Source organism: Lagenorhynchus albirostris, chromosome 16 (genome assembly GCF_949774975.1).
Source record: "Lagenorhynchus albirostris chromosome 16, mLagAlb1.1, whole genome shotgun sequence".
Lineage (NCBI taxonomy): Eukaryota > Metazoa > Chordata > Mammalia > Artiodactyla > Delphinidae > Lagenorhynchus > Lagenorhynchus albirostris.
Genome location: NC_083110.1, coordinates 2359538 through 2384564, shown reverse-complemented (window position 1 = coordinate 2384564; position 25027 = coordinate 2359538). Strand labels below are relative to the sequence as shown.

Genomic DNA, 25027 nt, shown 5'->3' with positions numbered 1-25027 from the left:
AGATGTCTTCTGTCAAACATATTTTTAAATTTTGGTTTCTCAAACTGTGGCCCTGGGGTAATGTTCAGAAAAAGGGTTTCTAACCTAAGGTCTCTAATATAATTTAGTAGGTTTTCTTCTAAATATTTTAACTTTTACAAATGCTTTTAACATTGAGGTTACCCATCTACCTGCCTAGACGTATTTTTATGAATGGTATGACTAAGTAATCTCATTTTTGCCCATATGGTTAGCCTGTTGTCCCAGTGTCGTTTAACCGTTTGCTACGTCACTGCCGACTTGTGCTGTCACTGCTGTCACACCACATTTTATGTGTGTACGCTGACCCCTGGTCCCCTCCTGCTCTATGCGTCTCTCTGTGCGTCCCCCACTGCTGCCTGGCTGTGGCTCTGAAGTAGACCTTCACATCTGACGGGTAAGCTGATCCCCATGCAGTGTTCCTCAAGACTTCACGGGCTATTTGTGGCCATCTGCTTTTCCTTATGAATTTAAGGATCAGGTCTTTAAGCACTGTATGATACTGCACTGAATTTATAGATTAATTTGAAGGGAATTATTATAATAATTTCTTTATAATATTGTTTTTTCAACGTCCTTCAGTTATGTTTTGTGATTATCTAATTTTCTCCATAAAAGCCTTACACATCTTGCGTTGCATTTGCTCTTAAGAGCCTTACAGCCCTGTTGCTACAGTGCACGCGGTCTCTCCTCTTACATTTGCTCACAGGCTACTGCTGGCCCTGGCTTGTGGCTGTGGACCCTGCACTCAGCGACCTCACTGAGCTCTCTTAGTTCTGAGAATTTGTAGGTTCTCTTGGATTTTTCCATTCATCAATTCATCCACATTTTGTCCTTTGCTTTACACTTCTACGTCTGCGGTTCTTGCCTTAATAAGGCACTGCTCATGGCGTGCAACACAACATGCAATAAAAAAGGTGGTAGAGAACACCCTTGCCCTGGTCCCATCTTCAAGGTGAATGCAATTAGATTTTCATGAAGTGTAATGTTTGCCACAGATGTTTTACAGACACCTTTAATCAGGTTAAGGAAATTCCCTTACAAGTGCTAAATTTTATGATTTTTTTCCCCTTGCATCTCTTAGGGGGATCATATAGCTTTTCTCCTTTAATCCGTTGAGAAAGAATACTATATTAATACATCTCCTGCTGTTCTATCATTCTTGCATTCCTAAAATAAACTCTACTTGGCTATGGCTTTTTTTAAAAAATATATAGCTATGTTAGATATGCTAGTATTTGGCTTTGAATTTTTTCAATCTATAACCATAACAGTCATTGATCTACAATTTTCTGTTCTCCTACTTTCTTCTTCCAGTTTCACAGCAAGGCACTCCTGTTCTCAAGAAGCAAACAGGGCAGCTCTCCCTCTTTTCCTACAAATTCTCTAAAACAGTCTGTGTTCTGTGCAAACCCACTTGAGCCTTGTGAACCCGGGAAGGCAAACTTTTTATCGCTGAAAATGTCTTTCATGGATTGTACATTTTCATACTTTTCTATTTCTTGAATGACTCTGGTAATTTTCATGTTCCTAGAAAATTAAGCATTCCAAATAAGTTTTTAAATGTATTATATTTGCATAAAAGTATGCTTACAATTTTCTTACGATCCTTACGAACTCTACCTATAGTTACATTTGCTCTTTTATTCCTGATATTATTTATAGTTAATTAATTAATTAATTTTTGGCTGCGTTGGGTCTTCATTGCTGCGTGTGGGCTTTCTCTAGTTGGGGCGAGCAGGGGCTGCTCTTCGTTGTGGTGCGCGGGCTTCTCATTGCGGTGGCTTCTCTTGTTGCCGAGCACGGGCTCCAGGCGTGTGGGCTTCAGTAGTTGTGGCACGTGGGCTCAGCAGTTGTGGCTCACGGGCTCTAGAGCGCAGGCTCAGTAGTTGTGGCACACGGGCTTAGATGCTCTGCGGCACGTGGGATCTTCCCACACCAGGGATCGAACCTGTGTCCCCTGCATCGGCAGGCAGATTCTTAACCACTGAGCCACCAGGGAAGCCTTCCTGATATTTTTTAATTGTAGTTTTTATTTTTATCAGTATTCTTAGAGATTTCTAATTTTTGAAAATCAAGCTTTATATTATCCTCTTATTGTTTCTTATTTTTCTAGTTCATTAATTTTTTCTTTTTCCTTCATTACGTCCTTCCTTCTGTTTTGAGGTTTACCCTGGTTTTTTGTTTTTCTTTGTAACTTCTTGATTCACAGAGCTGCCCTACGGCTTTAAATCCAACTGAATTCAATCACTGGAGAAACAAAGGCAGTTCTGTACTCAACAGAGAGGAAGGTAGGGTGAACCGGGGAGAGGTGCCAGTAGGTGTAATGAGTAGCTTTAACTCTGGGACAGAGCGACGTGGCACCTGCCTCTACCCTGCACCAAGGTACACACGTAGGGCGGTGCCTGGGGAGATGGACAGCAAACAGAGCTCTGGGCTGCTTTGACCTCGGTCTCTCCAGCAGACCCAGCACCTGAAAAGGCGCCAGTCTCCACGTGTACCCTCAGTCCAGGTGAGACAAACCAAAACGGCTCGTGTGGGGGTCAAGCTCAGACGGTGGGGCCAGGAGGGTTCAAAAGCCAAAAGAGGGCTTCCCGGGTTGCGCAGTGGTTAGGAATCCGCCTGCCAGTGCAGGGTACATGGGCGTGGGCCCTGGTCCGGGAAGATCCTGCATGCCGCGGAGCAACTAAGCCTGTGCGCCACAACTACCGAGCCTGCGCTCTAGAGCCCGCAAGCCACAACTACTGAGCCCGTGTGCCACAACTACTGCGCCCGTGTGCTACAACTACCGAACCCGCATGCCACAACTATTGAGCCCTCACGCCTAGAGCCCGTGCTCGGCAACAAGAGAAGCCACCGCCATGAGAAGCTCGAGCACCGCAACAAAGAGTAGCCCCCGCTCGCCACAACTAGAGAAAGCCCGCGCGCAGCAACAAAGACCCAACGCAGCCCAAAAATAAATAAATTAAAAAAAAATAAAGAACCGATCAAAGTAGACTGTCACTTCTCAGGCTCTCTGCCCCCTGCTTGTACATGGAGGTGTGTGTGTAGGGGTGTTACCACACAGGGACCCTGGGATGCAGGCTCTGAACAGCAGGTGACCTAGATGAGGCCCCGAACGCACCTTCTGCTCTCTTCCCTCACCCCCAGGGAATGCTGACATGATGTCCTTTTCAAAGGAAGAAAGGGGCAGGTCTGCTGTTTGAGTGACTGTGTCCTGGTAGCCGGACACAGCTGTCCCCACAGGAGGTGGAGCTTCCCATACAAGCTGTGGAGCCAACCATGGGCTGGGCAGACTCCTCAGCAGGGAACGCCCTGCTTTGCCAGCTGCCCTGGCATGGACTCACGGTCACCACAAAGCTCGGACAGTTTGTGAGTGCCAGACTCTCCCAGCAGCATGTTATTAACGTGCAGATGCCTGGGCTCTGCCCACGTAAGTAGGTCTGGGTGATGCCTGGGGAGCTGAGCTTTAGAAGCTCTCCCTGTGCTGCACCCCTCAAGCCCTCCCACCCAGAGAGTCGGGCCTAAGGCCTTTGAATAAGGCCCCAGCACTCAGAGCCCTTTGGAAGGAGACCAAGTCACAGCTGGAGGCTGGATTCACAGCAACGGGCCGTGCACCTGACCCTGGCCACCCCTCTCTGCTCTTCCGAGCAGGAAGAATCCTCAGAGCCTCGACCTCAGGTACCTCTGCTCCGACACAAGGGAAACAAGGGGTCAGTTTCACACTGCCATCTCCATGGGACGTTTGCTCTGGAGGGTCTGGGGAGGATGGGCGGGCCGGGGGATAAAATGGGAGTTGGAAATGGAATTAAAATTGAAACAAAGCAGGAAGGAAAAAAAAGAAGGCTAGCAGCTGTTGTATAATGTTCATTGAATTAAAATACACTCTTAATAATCCTTCAAACAGTGATGATGACATAATATTCCACCTAATCAACTAATTTCTGATCAGTCCTAATAGCTAAAGAGCTTATTCTACAGAGGTCTTTTAAAATGGAAGAGAACCAAATCCTAAGATATTTTAAAACCTCTGCAGGACCCATCTGAAATTAAGCTTCCTAAAAACCCAGTTGTCAGGAGATTTCAGCAAGCCCCAGGAATCACGGCAGGTCTGTCTCACTCTGAAATTCTCGGTCTGAAGTCGCGTTCTGGTGCCCTGTGCTGTGTCTGACACAGGAGTGTCTTCTTAGACCAAGGACCTACCCTTCCCGAGACACCAGAAACGGGAGCCTGTCGTGTTTACTGCTCTCCCTTTGAAGTCCTCCGATCCCCTGGAAAAGCCAAGGGCTCCAGAGGCTAAAAGGACAGCGGACAGTCCTGAGCACGGGCTCATTGCTGCGCAGTCACTGCAGCACCAGCCATGGAAAACACACACCACCCTGAACACACAGGGTCCTCCCCTCGCCCCGAGGGGGTGGACGTCCGGTTTCCACTTGCTGCTTTCAGCCAGCACCTTTTGGTGAAAGAGAGATGTTTTCTCCTGCAACAAGCATCACCTGCCCTTTTGCCTCCAGTTTTACAGACACTAAATTTTAACTGAAAACTTTTTCAAGAGTCGAGGGCTATTGAAAGTTGTGAAATAACAGCCGTGGATGAGGCCATCTGAACTTTCTAATCCCTCCAAGCTCACTTCAGGCAGGACCTCCGGCTCACCGCCGGGGGTGGGGTCAGTGCAGAGAGGCCACCCAGTGCTCGAGCCTCTCATCCCTCCCGATGCCGGGAGCCGCCCTCTCGGGACGATGAGAGCCGCGGGTCCCTGCCCCACCCCCAGACTCGGGGCGTCTCTCGGAGCCTCAGTCTCCCTTCCGGACCGCGCACTGGTGTTTCCAAGCTGCTCTCTGCACTGCTGTGAAGAGACGTGCTCCCTGCTGTCTCAACAGAGCCCCTCTGGGACTTAGTCAGGGGCTTTCTTCTCTGCCCTGCGTCTTTCTCTTTCAGTCCTCCCTGCAAACCCGAGTCAAATAACTGACTTTGTGTGGCCACTTAGCAGTGGTTCTGACTTTTAAGGATGCCGACATACTGCCAAGGATGATGCTTCTGGGTACTTTTCAAAGACAGTGAACTGCACTATGTTGCTGTTTTTTTAGTAATAAATTTATTTTATTTTTATTTATTTTTGGCTGTGTTGGGTCTTTGTTGCTGCGTACGGGCTTTCTCTAGTTGCGGTGATCGGGGGCTACTCTTCGTTGCAGTGCATGGGCTTCTCATGGCGGTGGCTTCTCTTGTTGCGGAGCACAGGCTCTAGGCACACGGGCTTCAGTAGTTGTGGCACGTGGGCTCACTAGCTGTGGCACACGGGCTTAGTTGCTCTGCGGCACGTGGGACTTTCCAGACCAGGGCTCGAACCTGTGTTCCCTGCATTGGCAGGGGGATTCTTAACCACTGTGCCACCAGGGAAGCCCCTGCTCTATGTTTTTGCTTGTTGTACAAAGATCAACTTTTCACTTAATGACACTGTTATTAGTAATCAAAGGTTGCATTGGACCCATTTCCTCACAAGGACGAAAGGCAAACAGATCATCCTGTCACTGGATAAGTATTGATACAGGATGTAAACTGGAAGCAAAAGAGTCACTACTTTAACTCCCCTCCTTGGCCCCAGCCTATCAGGGTTCCATAGAAAGAAAGAAACAAACACCCAGCACTTGACTTGGCATGGCATGATCCCATCCACTCCAACAAAAGCCAGGATGATGTTTGGTTCCTTTAGACTTTGCTCATGTCAAGTGTAACTGCATCCTTTTGGACTCTCAGGAAAAAAAAAATTAACTTCTAGTTAATGACAGAATGATAAGGTTATTTGATAAACGCTCCCCGACACTGACAGTTACCGATGTATGTTCGGTGCTTCTGACTCTGTAACATCGTGGAATTTCTTCTGTACACACCTGAAGAAGAGTACACCTATCTTGGCAACACAAAAATCATTCCCCTCTCGCTCCTTTCTTACAGATGTTGTTTTCGGTGAATTGCAGAGCCCCAGAGGCAAGTCCTGCATGGCCAAAGACAAACTCCTTTCCCTAGACCCTGTCATGGTCACAAATAACCATGACTTAGTTCTGGCCAATGAACAGTAACAGAAAGTCTACAGGGGCGTCCAGAAAAGATGGATTTTGCTGATCAAAGCAGAGAGTCACTAAAGAAAAGGCCATTTCTGACCCCCTTGCTTCCTGCCTTGAAAGTGACCATGATGCATGGAGCTATGGCAGCCTTCCTGCAACCACACGAGGCAAAAAGGATGCGGCAAAGAACCCAAAATGAGGAAGAGGGTGGTAAGGGAATCAGAAAGAGCTCCCAGCCCAGTTGAAGAAGACTTAGAGGACGACCTCCAGACTTCATGTTAAACAATTTAATGTCTTTTTTGCTTTAAGTATCCTAACTGATAGAATAAAATAAATGAACAAAATCAGAATGGCTCCAGGCTTCTCAGTGACAGAACTAAACAGAAAACAGTGGAACAACGTATACAGAGTTTCAAAGGAAAAACAGACCCGCCGCAACAATTCTATGCGCTGTGAATTTACCATTCTCGTATGAAGGGAATGGAAAGTAGTTCTCAGGTAAGCAAGCCAGGAAAGTGTTTCAATTATCTGAGCCATCTGAAAAACCACGTGAAGATCTACCCTCAAAATAAATAACTACATAAACCAACCCAAGAACTCAACTTATGACATAAAATGTTAGGATGCATTAAAACTATTTCAGCAGTATAGCCTAGTAGACATGTGTAAATATGTTTATACAAATGAAAAATTTCTTAAAAGAAGATATTTAATAAAATATAATTTTGTTAAATAATTACATAAAATATAATATTAACAATAAACAGTATCTAAGTCCAGATAAATCAATAAAACCATAAAGTGGGTGGGAGAAAGTATAAACATATTCATTCTTCATCTTAAAATATATATTGTTTTATTCTTGGTATTTATCCTTAGCATTAAACCAACATTTCTCTAATTTTCAATGTTTTTGTTGAATTTTTGTAAACATGAAAAATTGCAACTAGTTGAATTAAATGTAGGAAACAAACTTTCTTAACCCCTGGAGAAAAAAAAAACTAACAAAACTAAGGACCAACAAAGTAGAACACTTTTTCCATTAAGATAAGAATGAAAATGGTAGAAAAAGCAAGGAAGCAGGAAAAAGTAGAATGACATAAAAAAATTAAAGACCAAACACGAAAATAGTTTTGTCCTATTAAACTTCAGACTGTCACGTTGATCTAAAAATAAAAATACACCACTAGGTTGCTTACAAGAGGCAAACCTAAATCAAAATGACACCCAAAAAATGAAACTCATAGAAGACAAAAATGGGACTTCCCTGGTGGTCCAGCGACTAAGACTCTGTGCTCCCAATGCAGGGGGCGCGGGTTCGATCCCTGGTCAGGGAACTAAGATCCCGCATGCTGTGCGGTGTGGGAAAAAAATTTTTCTTTTAAAAGTAAAACATATAGAGAAAAGGAAAACACTAGATGCAATGCCAGAGAGTCATTCTATGCTAATAAGGGTAAACAATATAACTTCTATTCCCCAAATCACTGTATTCAAACATATCCAGCAAACACTCAGAAATAAGCAGGTGTCCCAAAATTGCAGCAGGTACTTCAAACTCTCCTGTCAAGTGGACGGTAATAAGAATCAAGAGGTTTTGAATGCAGTTAATCAGGTTGGTTTAATGCGTAGATTCTGAATTTCTGAAACAATGACAGACACTACTGGCCTTTAAAAAAAACACCCATCAAATATCGATTGACCCAGGGACAACAAGAGAAGCCACCGCAATGAGAAGCCTGCGCACCACAACAACGAGTAGCCCCCGCTCGCCGCAACTAGAGAGAGCCCGCGTGCAGCAAATGGAAGACCCAACGCAGCCAAAAATAAATTAATTAAAAAGAAAGCTAGATTTAAAATGTTCCCTATGTAGTACTGAGTGAAAAAAGCAGGCTGCCCAACAGCAACTGCAGTATCGTGTTGTTTATATAAAACGACATGCATCTAACTACTGGAGGATATAGGAGACAGTTCAGGAAGGATCTACTCTCTTAGCAATTTTCAAATATACCGCATGGCAGTGTTAACTACATCACATCCCCAGAACTTGTTTATCTTATAAATGGAAGTTTGTACCTTGTGATCACCTTTATCCAATTCCTCCGCCTTCTACTCCTGCCTCTGGTAACCAAATCTGATCTCTTTTTCTATGAGTTTTTTTTTTTTTAAGAGTCCACATATAAGTGAGATCATACAATATTTGTTTTTCTCTGTCTGAATTATGTCACTTAGCATAATGCCCTCAAGGTCCATCCATGTAGTCACAAATAGCAGATTTCTTTCTTTTTACGGCTGAATAACATCCCATATTTTGTGTGTGTGTGTGTGTGTGTGTGTGTGTGTGTGTGTGTGAGTGTAACGCTTTCTTTATCCTTTCATCTATCAATGGACATTTAGGTTGCTTCCATGTCTTGGCTATTATAAATATGCTGCAATGAACACGGCGGTTCAGATTATCTCTTTGAGACAGTGATTTCGTTGCCTTGGGATGTATGCCCAGGAGTGGAATTGCTGGGTTCTATGGTAGTTCCATTTTTAATTTTTGGAGGGAACTCCATGCGTTTTTCAGAGTGGCTGCACCAGTCTACATTCCCACCAACAGTGCACAAGGGTTCCCTTTTCTCCGCAAACTCACCAATACTTGTTATCTCTGGTCTTTTCGATGAAAGCCAATCTGAGGTGTGAGGTATCTCATTGTGGTTTTGATTTGCATTTCCCTGATGATTAGTGATGTTGAGCACCTTTTCATGTACCTGTTGGTCATCTGTATGTCTTCATTGGAAAGATGTCTATTCAGGTCCTTTGCCCTTTTTTTTTGCGGTGTGTGGGCCTCTCACTGTTGTGGAGTCTCCCGTTGCGGAGCACAGGCTCCAGATGCGCAGGCTCAGCGGCCATGGCTCACGGGCCCAGCCGCTCCGCGGCATGTGGGATCTTCCCGGACCGGGGGCACAAACCTGTGTCCCCTGCATCGGCAGGCGGACTCTCAACCACTGCGCCACCAGGGAAGCCCCTCCGTCCATTTTTTAATAGGATTATTATTATTTTTTTTTTGCGATTGAGTTACATGAGTTCTTTTTATGTTTTGGGTATTAACCCCTTATCAGACACATGATTTGCAAATATTTCCTGTCGGTTGTTCTTTCATTTTGCTGGTTGTTCCTTTTGCTGTGCTCACCACCTGTTTATTATTGGACCCTTGACCTTGACCTGCATGCTCCGTGACCTCCATCCTTATTTTCTCTCTATTGCATTTAACATTGTCTTATTCCATATAATTTGATCATTTATATTATTCTCTTCTACTTTCACTCCCTCACTGTAAGCTCTATAAAGGCAGAGATTTTTTACCAGTTTTGTTCATTGCTGTTTCCCCAGTGACCAGAAAAATACCTGTCACATGGCAAGCACTTAAATCCTTGCAGGATGAATAAAGGACGCAAGAATCAAAAGAAATCAACACTGAATAACATAAAATTTTGAATCCAAGTGCGATATTCCTATTGGGGTATTTCCTTTTTTAACAGACTGAATTTCCAAAGACATGAATTTTCTCTCTTCTCTCATCATCATCAGATGGAGGAAATCATGGTTGATCCAATATAGTTAAGATGAGTGTTGACGGTGGTGGGATTGGCATATATATACTCATAATGTATAAAACAGATAACTAATAAGAACCTGCTGTATAAAAAATAAAAGAAAAGATGAGTGTTATTTTAAGTCTGTACTTTTAATTTTACAGATTGAAAAGGGGATCTGGGTTCTTGCAGATTCCATCACTAGCACTTACCACTTCCCCGTCCGTGGAATTGGACGGGTCAGTTCCACGAGTGAGCAGGCAGATGTTCTGGGGTAAGAGTGTGGGTATGTCCACTGACAACACTGCTGCTGTCAAGCTCAAAAGAAAAGTTAAAAGGAATCCCTGAGGTCACACTGTCTCAGAAAAGGTGAAATGGGGGCCTAGATGACTGACGAGGTTGAAACACATTTTATACTGCTTTGGCTATTTCCTAAAATATACAAAAGATTTTTTTTTTTAATGGTTCCATGGTGATGGTGAAGCAACTCATTTAAAAGTGTGGCTCAAACAGGATGGTTTGCTCAGACCCACAGAACAAAGCAATACTCTGCTGACCCCATTTGAGTTGCTTTGATTTCTTGTGAAATAGGTAGGATTGCTGTTTCAAAGGTGTTTCTCCAACTGCTCTTGGTCAATAATGAAACCCTCCAATTCGCGCTGCAGTGAGAAGACCCAGGTGCCCCTCAGTGTAACAGGTGTCACACGCGGGAGGCTGAATGGCTGCCCTCCACGCCACATACACGTCGGGAGCAAAGCTCAATAGAATAACGGTTCACTCTCTACTCAAAGCCGATTTCACAAACTCACATGCCATTAGGCACATACAACAACAATACAATTACATCCTAGATTTGTGTCGTTACTGGCAGTTTATGAAGTCCTTTCATAGACATCTGAGCCTAAGAACAATGTGTAAGATGGGCAGGGCAGGCATTGTTTTGTAGATCACAAGTCCAGGGTTTAGAGAGATTACTTCCACCTTCTGGGAAGTGGTGGGAGTCTGGGAGTAAGCGGTAGAGCCATTGACAAAAGCTACCCTTCCCAACTTCAAGTCCACTGCTATTTCGATGCACTCTCATTTGGAACAGACACTGCGGCTCAGGGCAAAATTTATGACCTGTGAACTTCATACTGAATTTAGTTCCAAATAAAATACTCAGTTTTTTTCTTGCTCTCAGTGATAGTCAAGTTCCTTGCTGTAGACCAACCTACCTGCTGAAAGCAACTAGAAATTTTTGATGAAGCACACCAGAACATCTATTTGAAGGCACTGGAGTTTATTTAACAAGGCAGCCTGGGGCTGTAGGGCCAGGTGCCAGGAAGGAACAGGAGCCCTAAGAATGAGTCAGACGCTCTCTGACCCTCCTCCCCTAAGCAGTGTGGAGCCCAGAGGCTGAACCAGCCCGGGGAAGCGATGGCTTTGCAGGTGGCGGCCATGCCGGGCTCCTGCCAGAGGCATGGGGCTGGGGGTCAGGGCGCCGAGGAAGAGGGCCTCTGATAAACAGCCCAGACTTCCAGGGAGGATCCCAAAGGGCTGCTGCCCAGCAGCACAGAGATCTGGACACTCACCAGCTCTCTCACAGAAGACAGAACCCCAGCTCTATTCCAGCTCAATTCCAGCCTCGATCAAGGCCATCTGCCCTATCTTAACTGCCTGCCAGAGAGCAAAACTAGATCCTTTTCGGAGGATGAAAACATCAGCTATGGACTTTAAATATCTCCGTATCTGTTCATACACAACAAAATACAATAACTGAAATTAAAATTCAATCGGTGGAGTTGAAGGCAGAACAGATTTTCAAAGCAGGGGAAAGAATTAGTGAACTGGAAGGAAGGCCAAGAGAATTATGTCCAGACTGAAGCTCAGGGAATGAAAAAGGATAAAAAATATGGGAAAGAGTGTAAAGGGGGACACAGGACATGTGGAAACATCCAGGGTGGGGAGAGAAGACGGGGCGCAAGAAAACTGACACGGACACAAAGCTACAGATTCGGGAACAGGCACAAGCCCCACCCAGGCTCAACCCAGGCTTAAGTATCCTCAAGGCAACTAGAGGACAAGGTCAAGATGCCTTCGAAAGGCAACAATAAGACCAACAGTTGCTGTTTCTCCAGGGACAGTGGAGGCCAGAAGACGAGTAAATGACGATGCGTGAGCGCAGAAAGTAACCGTCAACTTGGAAGTCTCTATTCAGTGAAAACGCTCTTCAAAAATGAAAGTGAAATAAAAGGTTTTTTCAGGCAAATGAAAGGATAGAATTCATTGCCAACAAACTGGCACTAAGAGAAATACACAAGTTGGATGAGAACTGGGGAAACAGTCTCGGGGGAAAAATGAAAAGGTAAGAAATGAGGCAAAATGGAAATAACAATGTGCGGGTGAATCTAAGGGATATTTACTGCAAAAAAACAATAAAAGATGTCCAGCAGCGTTTACACATAAAAAGGGAATTAAACCATATGACAATAAAGCATAAACGGGAGAGGAGGGGAAGTGGTCTGTGCATTATCCAGGAGAAAACAAGAGTATTCATTTATATTAGACTCTAATTAACAAGCTAACAGCTGGGGAGATACTTAATCCAAAGGAAGCATGAAAGGACGGGACAAGGAACAGGTGGGACGAATAGAACCCAGACAGCGAGATGCTAGTGTTATAACCCCCAACAGCCCACCAGCACTTGCGCTAAACGGGAAAGGACTAAAAACTCCAATTAAAAGACAAGACTGTCAGAGGGATCAAAATCCAAAATCCAACTATCTGCTACTTATAGGAGATACACTTGAAATATATATAAGGACACAAAACGACTGGAAGTTGCAAAAACACTGAATTAAAGCAAGGTGGTGTGTCTGCACTGATGCTGAACAAGACAAAAGCGCTACTAGTGATACAGAGGGCACTCCGTAACGACAAAGGGGCACAGTCCCCACGAACACAACAGAAACTCACCAACAGGTCTAAATACAAAGGCTAGAGAGAGCTCCATGAAGCCCAATGCAGAGCCGGGTGTCACCCCTCCTGCTTCTGCCCCCCGCATGGCCAGCTCCTGGAGTCCACAGATGATGCTCCTGTCATCGCTGGGTTCCCAGGGTGACGTGGGAAGGGGCACCAAAGATAAAGACACAAGACTATATTGCTCGTTTAGAGCGATCTGACCATTTCTGCCCCAGTGCTCACCCGGAGGCACAGCTGGGAAACGGGGCCACAAGTGTGGACAGGCACTCGGGGATGAAGCTTTGCAAATGTTTGCTCACGGTCTTTCCAGAGACCTATGCTGGGTCCTTCAGAGACGCCAACACAGACACAAGCTGGATCGCTATTGTGGAAGCCTTAGACTCTCTCCCAGGCCCAGAGCATTCTTTTTTTAAATTTTCTTTCAAATGAAGTATAGCTGATTTACAATGTTGTGTCAGTTTCTGCTGTACAGCAAAGTGATTCAGTTATACACACATATACATCCTTTTTCATATTCTTTTCCATTATGGTTTATCAAAGGATATTGAATATAGTTCCCTGTGCTCTACAGTAGGACCTTGTTGTTTATCCATTCAATATGTAATAGTTTGCATCTGCTAACCCCAAACTCCCAATCCATCCCTCCCTCACACCCCCTCCCCCCTGGCAACAACAGCTCTGGTCTCTATGTCTGTGAGTCTGTTTGTTTCATAAATAAGTTCATTTGTATCATATTTTAGATTCCACATGTAAGTGATATCATATGGTATTTGTCTTTCTCTTTCTTACTTATTTCACTTAATATAATCTCTAGGTCCATCCATGTTGCTGCAGATGGCATTATTTCATTCTTTTTTATGGCTGAGTAATATTCTAGTGTGTGTGTGTGTGTGTGTGTGTGTGTGTGTGTGTATACCACATCTTCTTTATCCATTCATCTGTTGATGGACACTTAGGTTGTTTCCATGTCTTGGCTGTTGTGAATGATGCTGCTGTGAAATAGGGGTGGGTGCATGTATTTTTTTGAATTATAGTTTTATTCAGATCTATGCCCAGGAGTGGGATTGCTGAATCATATGGCAACTCTATTTTTAGTTTTCTGAGGAACCTCCATACTGTTTTTCCATAGTGTCTGTACCAACTTACATTCCCACCAACAGCGTAGGAGGGTTCCCTTTTCTCCACACCCTCTCCAGCATTTGTTAATTTGTAGACTTTTAAATGATGACCATTCTGACCGGTGTGAGGTGGTACCTCATTGTAGTTTTGATTTGCATTTCTCTAATAATTACCGATGTTGAGCATCTTTTCATATGCCTGTTGGCCATCTGTATGTCTTCTTTGAGGAATGCCTATTTAGGTCTTCTGCCCATTTTTCAATTGGTTCTTTTACTTTTCTGTTGTTGAGTTGCACGAGCTGTTTGTATATTTTGGAAATTAAGCCCTTGTCGGTCGCCTCATTTGCAAATATTTTCTCCTGGTCTTTAGGTTGTCTTTTCATTTTGCTTATGGTTTCCTTTGCTGTAGAGAAGCTTGTAAGTTTGATTAGGTCCCATTTGTTTATTTTTGCTTTTGTTTTTATTGCCTTGGGAGACTGACCTAAGAAAACAGAGAATGTTTTGCTTATGTTTTCTTCTAGGAGTTTTATGTGTGTCATGTCTTACATTTAAGTCGTTAAGCCATTTTCAGCTTATTCTGTGTATGGTGTGAGGGTGTGTTCTAGCTTCATTGATTTACATGCAGCTGTCCAGCTTTCCCAACACACTTGCTGAAGAGACTGTATTTTTCCCATTGTATATTCTTATCTTGTTTGCTGAAAATTGACCATAGGTGTGTGGGTTTATTTCTGGGCTCTCTATTCTGTTCTATTGAGCCATATGTCTGTTTTTGTACCACACTGTTGTTTTCTTTTATAAATTTATTTATTTTTGGCTGTGTTGGATCTTCACTGCTGCGCACGGGCTTTCTCTAGTTGCGGCGAGCAGGGGCTACTCTTCATTGCAGTGTGTGGGCTTCTCATTGCGGTGGCTTCTCTTGTTGCGGAACACAGGCTCTAGGCACACGGGCTTCAGTAGTTGTGGTGCCTGGGCTTAGCTGCTCCGCAGCATGTGGGATATTCCCGGACCAGGGCTCGAACCTGTGTTCCCTGCATTGGCAGGTGGATTCTTAACCACTGCACCAGCAGGGAAGCCCCACACTGTTTTGATTACTGTAGCTTTGTAGTATTGTCCGAAGTCTGGGAGGGTTATGCCTCCTGCTTTGTTCTTTTTCCTCAGGACTGCTTTGACAATTCTGGGCCTTTTATTGTTCCATATAAATTTTAGGATTATTTGTTCTAGTTTTGTGAAAAATGTCATGGGTAATTTGAAAGGGACTGCATTAAACCTGTAGATTGCTTTGGGCAGTATGGCCATTTTAACAATGTTAATTCTTCCAATCCAAGAGCATGGGATATCTTTCCATTTCTTTGAATCGTCTTCAATTTCCTTTATTAAATGTTTTGTAGTTCTCAGAATATAAGTCTTTCATCTACTTGGTCAGGTTTATTCCTAGGTATTTTATTTTTCTAGATGTGACTTTAAAAGGGATTGTTTTTTTACATTCCCTTTCTGATATTTTATTGTTAGTGTAAGGAAATGCAACCAACTTCTGTATGTTAATTCTTGTATCCTGCTACTTTGCTAAATTCGTTTATCAGTTCTAATAGTTTTTGTGTGGAGTCTTTAGGGTTTTCTATATACAGTACCATATCATCTGCATATAATGACAATTTTACCTCTTCCCTTCCAATTTGGATACCTTTTATTTCTTTTTCTTATCAGAGTGCTGTGGCTAGGACTTCCAGTATTATGTTGAATAGAAGTGGTGAGAGTGGGCATCCTTGTCTTGTTCCAGATTTTAGCGAGAAGGCTTTCAGCTTTTCACTGTTGAGTATTATGTTGGCTGTGGGTTTGTCATAAATAGCTTTTATTACACTGAGATATGTTCCTTCAATGCCCAGAGTATTCTTTAATCGAGATGCAGACAAGGCCTGAAACGGTCCCAAAAGAACATATAAAGGGAAAAAAAGAGTGGTCTGGTGCTAAAAACTTGGAGTTGGTTTTATAAAAACACTAAAAGTAATAAAAACAATTGAACAAACAGAAAGCAAAGCGGCAGATGATGAATAATGGCATGGTTTTGGTCTGAATTTTGCACATAAGGTGCACGTTAGCCCCTGCACTGAGTTGGGGGGAGGTGTGAAGCAAAGAGCCTTGCAGTTGGCCCCCTCCCACTGCCTGGCCACACCGGCTCCTGCACCTGGCCGCCTCTCACGCCGGGACAGGGAGGTCACACTGATGGCGCACAGGCAGCAGCCTCACCTCCCTCAGGGCACGAGAACGTTCCAGGGGAACGGAAACAGCACATTCTGCCATTACACTGCCCTGGAGAACCTGAGGCGGGAAAAAGAGGAACAAAAGCCTCGGTTCTTCTCAGTATCTCGGGATTCTGTCCGCATGTGGTCAGCTGGGAACACAATTTCTCAGGAGTTTGGCTGCAAGCTACCAACACCCAGGCCTGCTTGCTTTTTGGGGGCCTTTGGGCCTCATGCCGAAGACTCCTGCCTGAAAACTGGGAGCAGACAAGACACTTGTGCAGAGCGGATGGCGAGGCGCTACGTCTAGAACGTACAACTGTCAGCAGGAACCTGGCCACCGAGAGCTCCATCCCTCCTTCCCTCCCCTCCCTGTGCGACCTCAGGCAGGTGGTCCCATGCCCCAGCGGTGGCCCGGCTCTCCCACCTGCCGTACGGACCGGGATAAAGCACATGGCACAATGACAGTAACGTCCAGGACTCCTGGGGAAGGGCTCCAGACACAGAGGGGCGCCTGGACAGGGGCCTCGGGCCATCTCACCTGCCTCTGCCCAGCAGACTGGGGCCACCCTGCCTGAGCTGCCCTCCCGGACATGGGCTCCGCAGTCGGGGGCCTCTGGGGACTGGCGTGCGATGTCACCCAGAGAAGAATCTCCCTGCTGACTCTGAAGGAGCCTCCGCTGACTGAATACAGTGAAAGCACATAAAAGCTGAGTGCAGGCCAGGACACCACCCAGTGTCCGACAGTGGGTGGCTGTGGTCATTGTGGAACAGGCGTTTAAGGCTTGCTGTCACGCCACAGCCAACCCACTGCCCCGACAGCCAAGATGCCTCCGAGGCCAGCAAAGCCCAGAGCAAGCAGGGGGCCCCGCTCCGCGGAGCGCCAGCCCCACCGACCAGGACCCTGCCCATGGGGCCCCGTGGGCTCGGAGCGGGTCCGCCCGGCCCCCGGCTGGCCCTTCGAATGGGGAGCAGGTGGGGCAGCGGCCACGCCGGAGGCTTGGTTGTGCGTGCTCACGAAACACGACTTCCGTAAGAAAAATGTAACGAGCGAACAAGGCTCTCGGCCCCCGAAATGAGAGCCCCTCCGGTACCCCACTGACAAGAAGCGGAGACGCCCTTCGGAGCTGGGCTTCCTCTTCCTCTCCTAGATCTGCTCTCCTAAAAATAAAACAGAATCTCACAATAATGGCCTTCAAAGCTTCACGCCAAGCTGCTGAGTTTACGTTGAGAACTTTCCCTTGGCCTCAACAATGTTTACTCTTCGCAAGTAACAGTGAAGAGCCTGGACGGCATCCCTCTTACAGCCCTTCATCCTGATGAGCTGCTCTCCTAAGACAACCGACATCCCCCCGGACGCTCCACCGGAGCAATCAGCACAGCCCATTGCTGAAGGGCCTGCCCGCTGGATGACATTTTCTAAAAAACAAAAGAAAAGGAGAGAAAAAAAAACAACCCAGCCCCTCACGAGTTCTGACCTCTGTGTGGGCGGCATTAAAGCCAGACATTTAAAAAGCTGGTCAAAACACAGTCCTTTAGTGATTCTTTTCAAGGAAACAAAACAAAACCTTATGACTGTAATTTATAAGTTGAGTCAACACAGTATGTCCTTGATGGAAAGGCTGCCGGATAAACCCACCAGGTGTGGGAATTGCAAGAAGTCCTCTCCCAGAGAAGGACCCTCGTGGGGTCGTGGTTGATTGAGGCAGCTCTGGTCTCAGGAGCAATACTTCAGTTTTAGACACAAAGATGTTTCAAAACCCTCCATTTTTAATTTCGTGAGAAAAGGGAAAAGATGGAACTCTCTAACGATTTAACTTTTGAAAGCCGAAGGAAATCTGTTTCTTGACCAAGTGGTTCTCATTGTTAAGGGACTTAATACATAAGTAAATGAAAACGAACAGTGCTGGCTGACGGGGGAGGGAAGAAAACAAGATAATGTTTCTCCCCCAAGGGTTTATTCGATTTTACTTCCATAAACAATTTTAAAGTAAACCAGCTCGAGCTCTCCCCGGAAGACAGAACGATGTTCCGTAACCCCCCCGGGCTCCGCCCCACTTCTACGCTTCACTTCCCCATCAGACGCAACTCTGGACAAACGGAACACCAGAAAACACAACACAACACAAAACCCTTCTGAGCCAGATTCTGGAAAGGCTTTAGCAGGGAGACGACCCTCCCCTCACGACAGCTCTGCTCTAAACAGGCAGCACAGCATCTCTGCCGGGGCCTCGGCGCCGCGTGAGGTCTGAGCCCCTGCAGTGTTGGAATGGACTCCAGGTCAGCCTGGGCTTTAAATTCACTCTCAGTGTTGGAGCATCCGGAGCTGGTCCTGGGCCGCTCTCCTCCCTGTCTCTGTTCATTGCCTGGGGGATGATGCCCCACATCATGGCTTTAAGTACCACCTGTGCACTGAGCATTCCCAAACTCACGTCCCCACTAAGACCTTTCTCCTGACACATTTCCAAACACCTACACAGCAGGTCTGCCCACCTTAGATGCTTAATGCACCTTGGACTTAACGTGTCTGGATTTCACCCTCTGACGTGTCCCCCAGACCTGCTCGCCCACAGCTCCTCCGTCTCACAAGGGCCCTCTCTCCGAGCCACCTTCCTCGTCTACCCATCAGCCCATCCTGTTGGCCCTGCCTTCAGAATACGCCCAGGTGTGACTGACTCCCACCTTCGATGCTGAGTCCCATTACCTTTTGCCAGGACAGTAACAACAGCTTCCAAAGGTGAGGCGGGGAGAAACAAGCTGTCTGAAAAGGCACCTTCTAAATTCCCATTGGTTTAATTTGCTTTTAAGTCTTGATAATTTATTTGAAATTTCAAATAACATTAAATGAGGTAGAAAATCTTTTTTTTTCTTCTTTTTTCTTTTTGACTTCTCAACTGTACTTTCAAGACTAGGGTGGGCTACCGTCTTTCTAATTTCTAAGAGACTCTAAGAATTCCTATACGTCATATCAAGTATTTCACTCACAGAAGGCTTTTCTATGCTTCCTCCTTCACGTAAATACTTTTTCTTGGCACATTCTTTGTTATATACTTAAAAAAAGGTAACTAAAGCGTAACCCCAAAGTATGGGGTTTTTGTCTGTTTGTTTGCAAGGCTCTGAACCTGATTCCTGGGATCTACCCCAGAGGACAGTGAAGAAGGGGTAGATTGTAAGTAACCGTGTCACTTTCCAGTCCTGGGAGAACCCGACACAGAAGACTCATCTTGGGGGTTCCTCTGACCTCCCTTACTGCTTAGAAATCTCCCCTTCATCCGCCTTTGTTCTTTTATGACTCTTCATATTATTAGTGATTCACAGGGCACTCACCATACACTGGCCACTGGGCCAGGCAATTCACTCAACAAATACCGAGTTTACCAAGTGCCGGGAGGTGGCCGAGTAACAAGCCCGGGTGCAGCCCACTGCTCTAATGAGGACATTCAAATGACCATGTAAATAGGTAAGACACATGCTGTGTAGGCGGTGATAAGGGTCATGGAGAAGAATCAGGTAGGGAGATGCTGGGGCCGGGGCCTCACTCCTAGGGCAGGAGATCAAGGGAGGGTCTGGAACAAAATCTCAGGGGAGGAGGAGACAGCCCTTGGGAACATTTCTTTAACCCTCACGGTAGCCAGACCAGACGTCATCATGTTACAGCGTCTCATGAAAGACAAAGGCCACAGGATCAGGAACTGGAGAGTCCCGATTGCGACCAAGGTCTGTATGACTCCAAATCCCTTGTTCCTAATTAACCTCCACCTGCACTGCTGTCAGATTTATCACAAGTGAAGACTGAACTCTACTGGGCAAGCATGTCCATCGGTCTATAGAAAGAGAGATACTGCAGAGCCCAAAACTATTGTATTTATATAGGAAGGTCACACACTTTAACAGCCCTCTGTTAGATACGGAAGGAGACGGGATGGATGCAGAGAAGTCACTTGACCTCCTGAACCTGACAGTCAATAATCTTGGTTGTTCTAAAGCTGATACTTTGAAGACAGACATGGCCTCAGTTCCAGGCATCAAATTGACTCTGGGGAGATTTTAATTTAGCCCAAACCCAAAAAACGTGGAAGGCATCCCAGCTGCTACTTTCACACATGCAAATGAACGTGACACAGTAGCTGGAACTAAAATTAAAGCCACGTAAAACACAGCCCACTGTGGGATGAATATTCAAACATCTGTTTGGACAAACTCGTATTTCAAAAATTGGAAAAAAAATGTATATATATATAGTTTTGAGGACACTTAAGGGACTTGCAGTGGAGACAGAACCCCGGCCCACACGCTGATGAGCCATCAGAAAGGACACCCTTTTCTCTCAGCTCTGAGGGAAGGTCACAGCAGGAAAACAGCTCTTAAACCAGTGAGGTGAAACCCACACCATCTCACGGAGATGTAATTCAAAGAGGTCAATTCCTGTCGCCAGGTACGATTTTTGTTTGTTTGTTTGTTTGTTTTTGCGGTACACAGGCCTCTCACTGTTGTGGCCTCTCCCGCTGCGGAGCACAGGCTCCGGACGCGCAGGCTCAGCGGCCATGGCTCACGGGCCCAGCCGCTCCGCGGCATGTGGGATCCTCCCGGATCGGGGCACGAACCCGTGTCCCCTGCATCGGCAGGCGGACGCTCAACCACTGCGCCACCAGGGAAGCCCCAGGCACGGTTTTTGAGCTAGATTCTGCTAGAACCTGAACCCGCTCCTGAGTTTAGGCCAAGCCCCTCTGAAAAGCCGCGCTGGCCCTTTGTGGCCTTCAGCCATTGCTCGTCACCACCAGGCAAGTTATGGACATTGCTCTCTGTGCAGCAAGGACAACCTTCGTGTCCCGTCCATGAGCTGCGGGGAGTGGCTGGCACAGGCTGGCTGCAGTGGGCCCACGAGCCTGGGGATGAGGGTGGCGGGTACGCGTGCGTCTGGGACCCTCCCGTGACGTGCAGGCGGCTTCAGGACTCTCCCGGAGCCCGCGCGGTCCCTGGACCCCTGCTCAGCAACCCCTATTCCACATGGGTGTTTACCAGTTACCCGGGCTGACTTGAAGCAGCAGCCTGGCACAGGGGCCGAGCAAAGCTGCCTTAAATATAAATTAATGGGTTACAGGGAATATTAAGCAAACACAATCTTCTGGGCTGGATTCAGAAAAATGATGAGATTCTTAGTATCATGTGCAATATATATGTTTATATATCAATCATATGTTTCACATATTATATATCTCTCTCTCTCACACACACACATCCTGAGTCTGAAAGAACTGTAATTCCACACACCTGTGAACTGTTCTGGGTACACAGAGCTGACTACAACCCCCCAAAAGCTTGGTAAGGGCAGGGAGACAGCGCCTGTGTGGTTAGGTGGTGTTTACACGGTTACAAAGTTCCCCTGAAAGCATGAGAGGAAAATCCTCTTTCAAGGCGTGCTATCTAACTTAGAAACCAAAGCCAGGCATCAACACGTGTTCACGGGGAGCTTGGTCGCTCTTGTCTGTCTTCAGCTCACCTGCCCCTCATTCCCGGGAACTCACACCCAGAGAAATGGGACCCGGCTGACCCTCTGGGGGACCAGGGCTGCCTGTCACAGCCCGGTCGCTGGCCTCCTGCCCTGATGCCTCCAGCTCAGGACTCACCTGGACTCCCGTCACCCGGGTGCCCTGAACACGCTGGACTGGAGCAGACTGTCCAAGGGCAGTGCTGCCCCCTCACCTCCTGCCACCCCGTCACCTCCCCATCCGCCAGAGCAGGGGAGGCTTCTCTGGCTGGAATCCTGGGACCCGAGTGCAGCGTCTCAGTTGCGGTGGACGTGGCATCCACGTACCTTTACGTGATGGATGAAGGGCTCTACAAGTAGCCAGGTGAGCAGGAAGGCCTAGCGGCACCCAGGGCAACAGCTGCCCTCCAAATGCGGCTCCTTATTTTTTAATACGACAAGACTAACCGTCTAAGGACCCCACTGTGGACGCCTCCCAATCAAAGATCGTTACCAGCAAGGCTCAGAGGCACAGAGTGGCAGTGAGGGTCATGCTGTCACTTTCCTAGTCAGTGGTGACAAATGCACATTTGAGCGTCTGCAGGCCCGAGAACCCCCAGGTCCCCGAGGAATCTAGGGAAGGACGCAGAGCAGAGCCTCCCACCAGCCCCAGCACTCGAAGTGGGGAGGTGGCCCCGGGCCCCCGCCTCTGAGTTCTGCTTAGTTTAACGTCGACCCTGCGGGGCTGTTTCTTTCCCCTTTCTGGTCTCTAGAACATTCCCAACGAAAGCTTCCCAGTAAGCAAGACTTTAGCACTTCCTCCCATTGAGCTTGTGAACGATGCAAAACTATTTTGTGAATGGATTTTAAAAACAACGAGGGACCAGTACACAGGAGGGCAGTCACACCACTTTCCCTCGGTGACTCTCATGCTCTGACCAGCAGCCTGCGGCCTCTGGACATGCCGGGTGCGTCGTGAGGACTGGAACCTGGCCCCAAGGAGCCCTTTCACATCCTGTGGGTGAAGTTCCATTACCACGTGCCTCGGAATTTTCCTAGTTTTCCGGCCCCATAAAGACACGGCACACGCTGTTTTGCAGAGCAACAGAAAAAAGGAGCATCCCGGGGGAAGCTACTCACTGTGAGGTAGGAAGTGGCCAGGGTGGCGCCCGGCCGCGGGCTGACACTTACTGGTCATGCCTGGTGTCGGGGACGGCTCTGTCCATCTGCAGCTTATCGCTCTCCACTTGGTTGAACTTGTTGCGGGCATAGGGGTCCTGCCCGGAGCGGACCATCGTCCCGCCAACGTAAGCCTCCTGGTTAAAGTCCCGCCATCGCACTTTCCCTGCAAGGAGCAGAGCACAGGGTGTGGGACGAGGGCACGAGGGAGCAGAGCGCTCGGCCCCAAGGCCACGCGTCAGTGAGACTTCAAGGAACAGCGCCAGGGCTGCCGCTGCTGGCAGTTCTAACCAGCAAACCACCTGAGAGCAGGCAGCATCATGCCTGTAAACTGGCAACAGTGTGCAGCGTGAAAGTTAAAACCAAGACTTCGATTATTTGTCCCTGAACGGAATTCTACGCCAGTCAAAGTATCCCTGAGAATGGCATCATTGACACTCCGTACAAAAGGAGATACGCTCTGCTTGTCCCGCCTTTCCAGCGATTACAGTACTGCGAAAAAGCACCTCAGACACGGTGACAAAGATCCTGAACAAATGAAAGTAAGGCACCCCATCGTGTGACACCAGGCGGCACAAAGTAAGTGTTTACGCAAAACTAACACCCGCAAAGCACAGGACACCAAAACAACCCCGGAGAGACCTCCTCAGAGGTACTTCCATGACATCGACCCCATGACATGGGACGTGAAGCCTTTCCTGGGACACACACGCCCCGGCACACCCCCTACACGGTCACATCCTTGCACACTCATGCCCTGGGACCCACACGCCCCGGCACACCCCCTGCACGGTCACATCCTTGTACACTCATGCCCTGGGACACACACGCCCCGGCACACCCCCTGCACGGTCACATCCTTGCACACTCATGCCCTGGGACACACACGCCCCGGCACACCCCCTACACGGTCACATCCTTGCACACTCATGCCCTGGGACACACACGCCCCGGCACACCCCCTACACGGTCACATCCTTGCACACTCATGCCCTGGGACACACACGCCCCGGCACACACCCCCTACACGGTCACATCCTTGCACACTCATGCCCTGGGACACACACGCCCCGGCACACACATCCTGCACGGTCACATCCTTGCACACTCATGCCCTGGGACACACACGCCCCGGCACACACATCCTGCACGGTCACATCCTTGCACACTCATGCCCTGGGACACACACGCCCCGGCACACACCCCCTGCACGGTCACATCCTTGCACACTCATGCCCTGGGACACACACGCCCCGGCAGCCTCACACCCTGGCACGCTCACCCTGATCACACTCATGTCCTCAGCAGGAGGGGACGGACACCGAGGCAGTCTGGGCTGGCCACACACACGTTACCTTGACTCCACCGCCTGGATTAGCTGTTGCGGCTCCAGGACCCAGCACAGGGTTCTCCAAGAACACGCACTGGCCGGGAAGTTTGCGCCAGGGCTGGGTAGGGGCAGTGCTGGTGTAGCCTGGGATCTGGAGGGAAGGGCACTGCGCGGTGGGGTGAGCCTGGACAAGCCCGGGCGTGAGAAGGCAGAGAGACGAGCAAATGCACCGATACTCAGAGGGAGAACAGTGGGAGGAAAGAGCGACTCGAGACCAAACAGAGCTGGGACTTAACTGTCCACCTGCCCCACCCCCGGTTGAAATCTGTTTATCACTTGCTACCTCTATGACCTTGGGCAAGTTATTCATTCTTTGAAACTGAAGTTTCCTAAAAATAAATAAATACATAAAATGAAAAAAGATTTTTCATGAGGATTTAATATGCCAATTCAGTAGATGTGCAAACTCAAACCAAATTAAAAAATAAAAAAAAAAGAAAGGGAAAGAAAAACAGTAAGAACAACCCCTGTCCCCTTGAAGTGGTAACGCTCTAGTGGTCACAGTGCCGTGACGAAACAGAGAAACAGGAGGCCAAGGGGCGGTCAGCTGGGGGCTGCTGTTCTGCAAGGGCTGGTCTGACTGAGAGATGCCCTCACGAGGGAGGGTGGCCCTGTAGCCCTGGGGAAGAGCACGGGGAGCCGCAGCACCAAGGCCCCAGGGTGGGGCAGGGCCCCTTCTGCAGCACATCAAATGCTGGGCGTTTGGTTAAGATCAACAGTGAGTCACGGCACTAGCGTGTGTACCTACAGGCGTGCTTGCCCAACAAAGGTCCCTCCGCACACCATCAAAAGAATGCCATGTTCCTTTCTCTATTTCAGAGATGAAGAAACTGAGCTCCAAGTCACCTGCGATTTGTTCCAGGTCGTAAGGAAACTTTCTATCTCAAAGCCCATCCGCTTTCTTGTTACAACTGTCCTGCGAGGTCAAAACCCCCATCTCATCATAGCTGGTTGCCATGGAAATGATGCTCAGGGTCACAAAGGTCCAGCCTCTCAAATAGGAAAGCAATTCCAAAACCC

General features: G+C 47.5%; 1 protein-coding gene across 2 annotated transcripts in view; it reads right to left on the bottom strand.

Annotated features, from left to right (window-relative positions):
• The window catches only part of GALNT2 (polypeptide N-acetylgalactosaminyltransferase 2), a 181086-nt gene that overhangs the window by 40986 nt on the left and 115073 nt on the right, over nt 1-25027 (bottom strand). For both annotated transcript variants that reach the window (XM_060125517.1, XM_060125516.1), the window contains exon 3: nt 22630-22783. In XM_060125517.1, coding sequence (XP_059981500.1) covers nt 22630-22783 — 154 coding nt within the window. The remainder of the gene's footprint in view (nt 1-22629; nt 22784-25027) is intronic.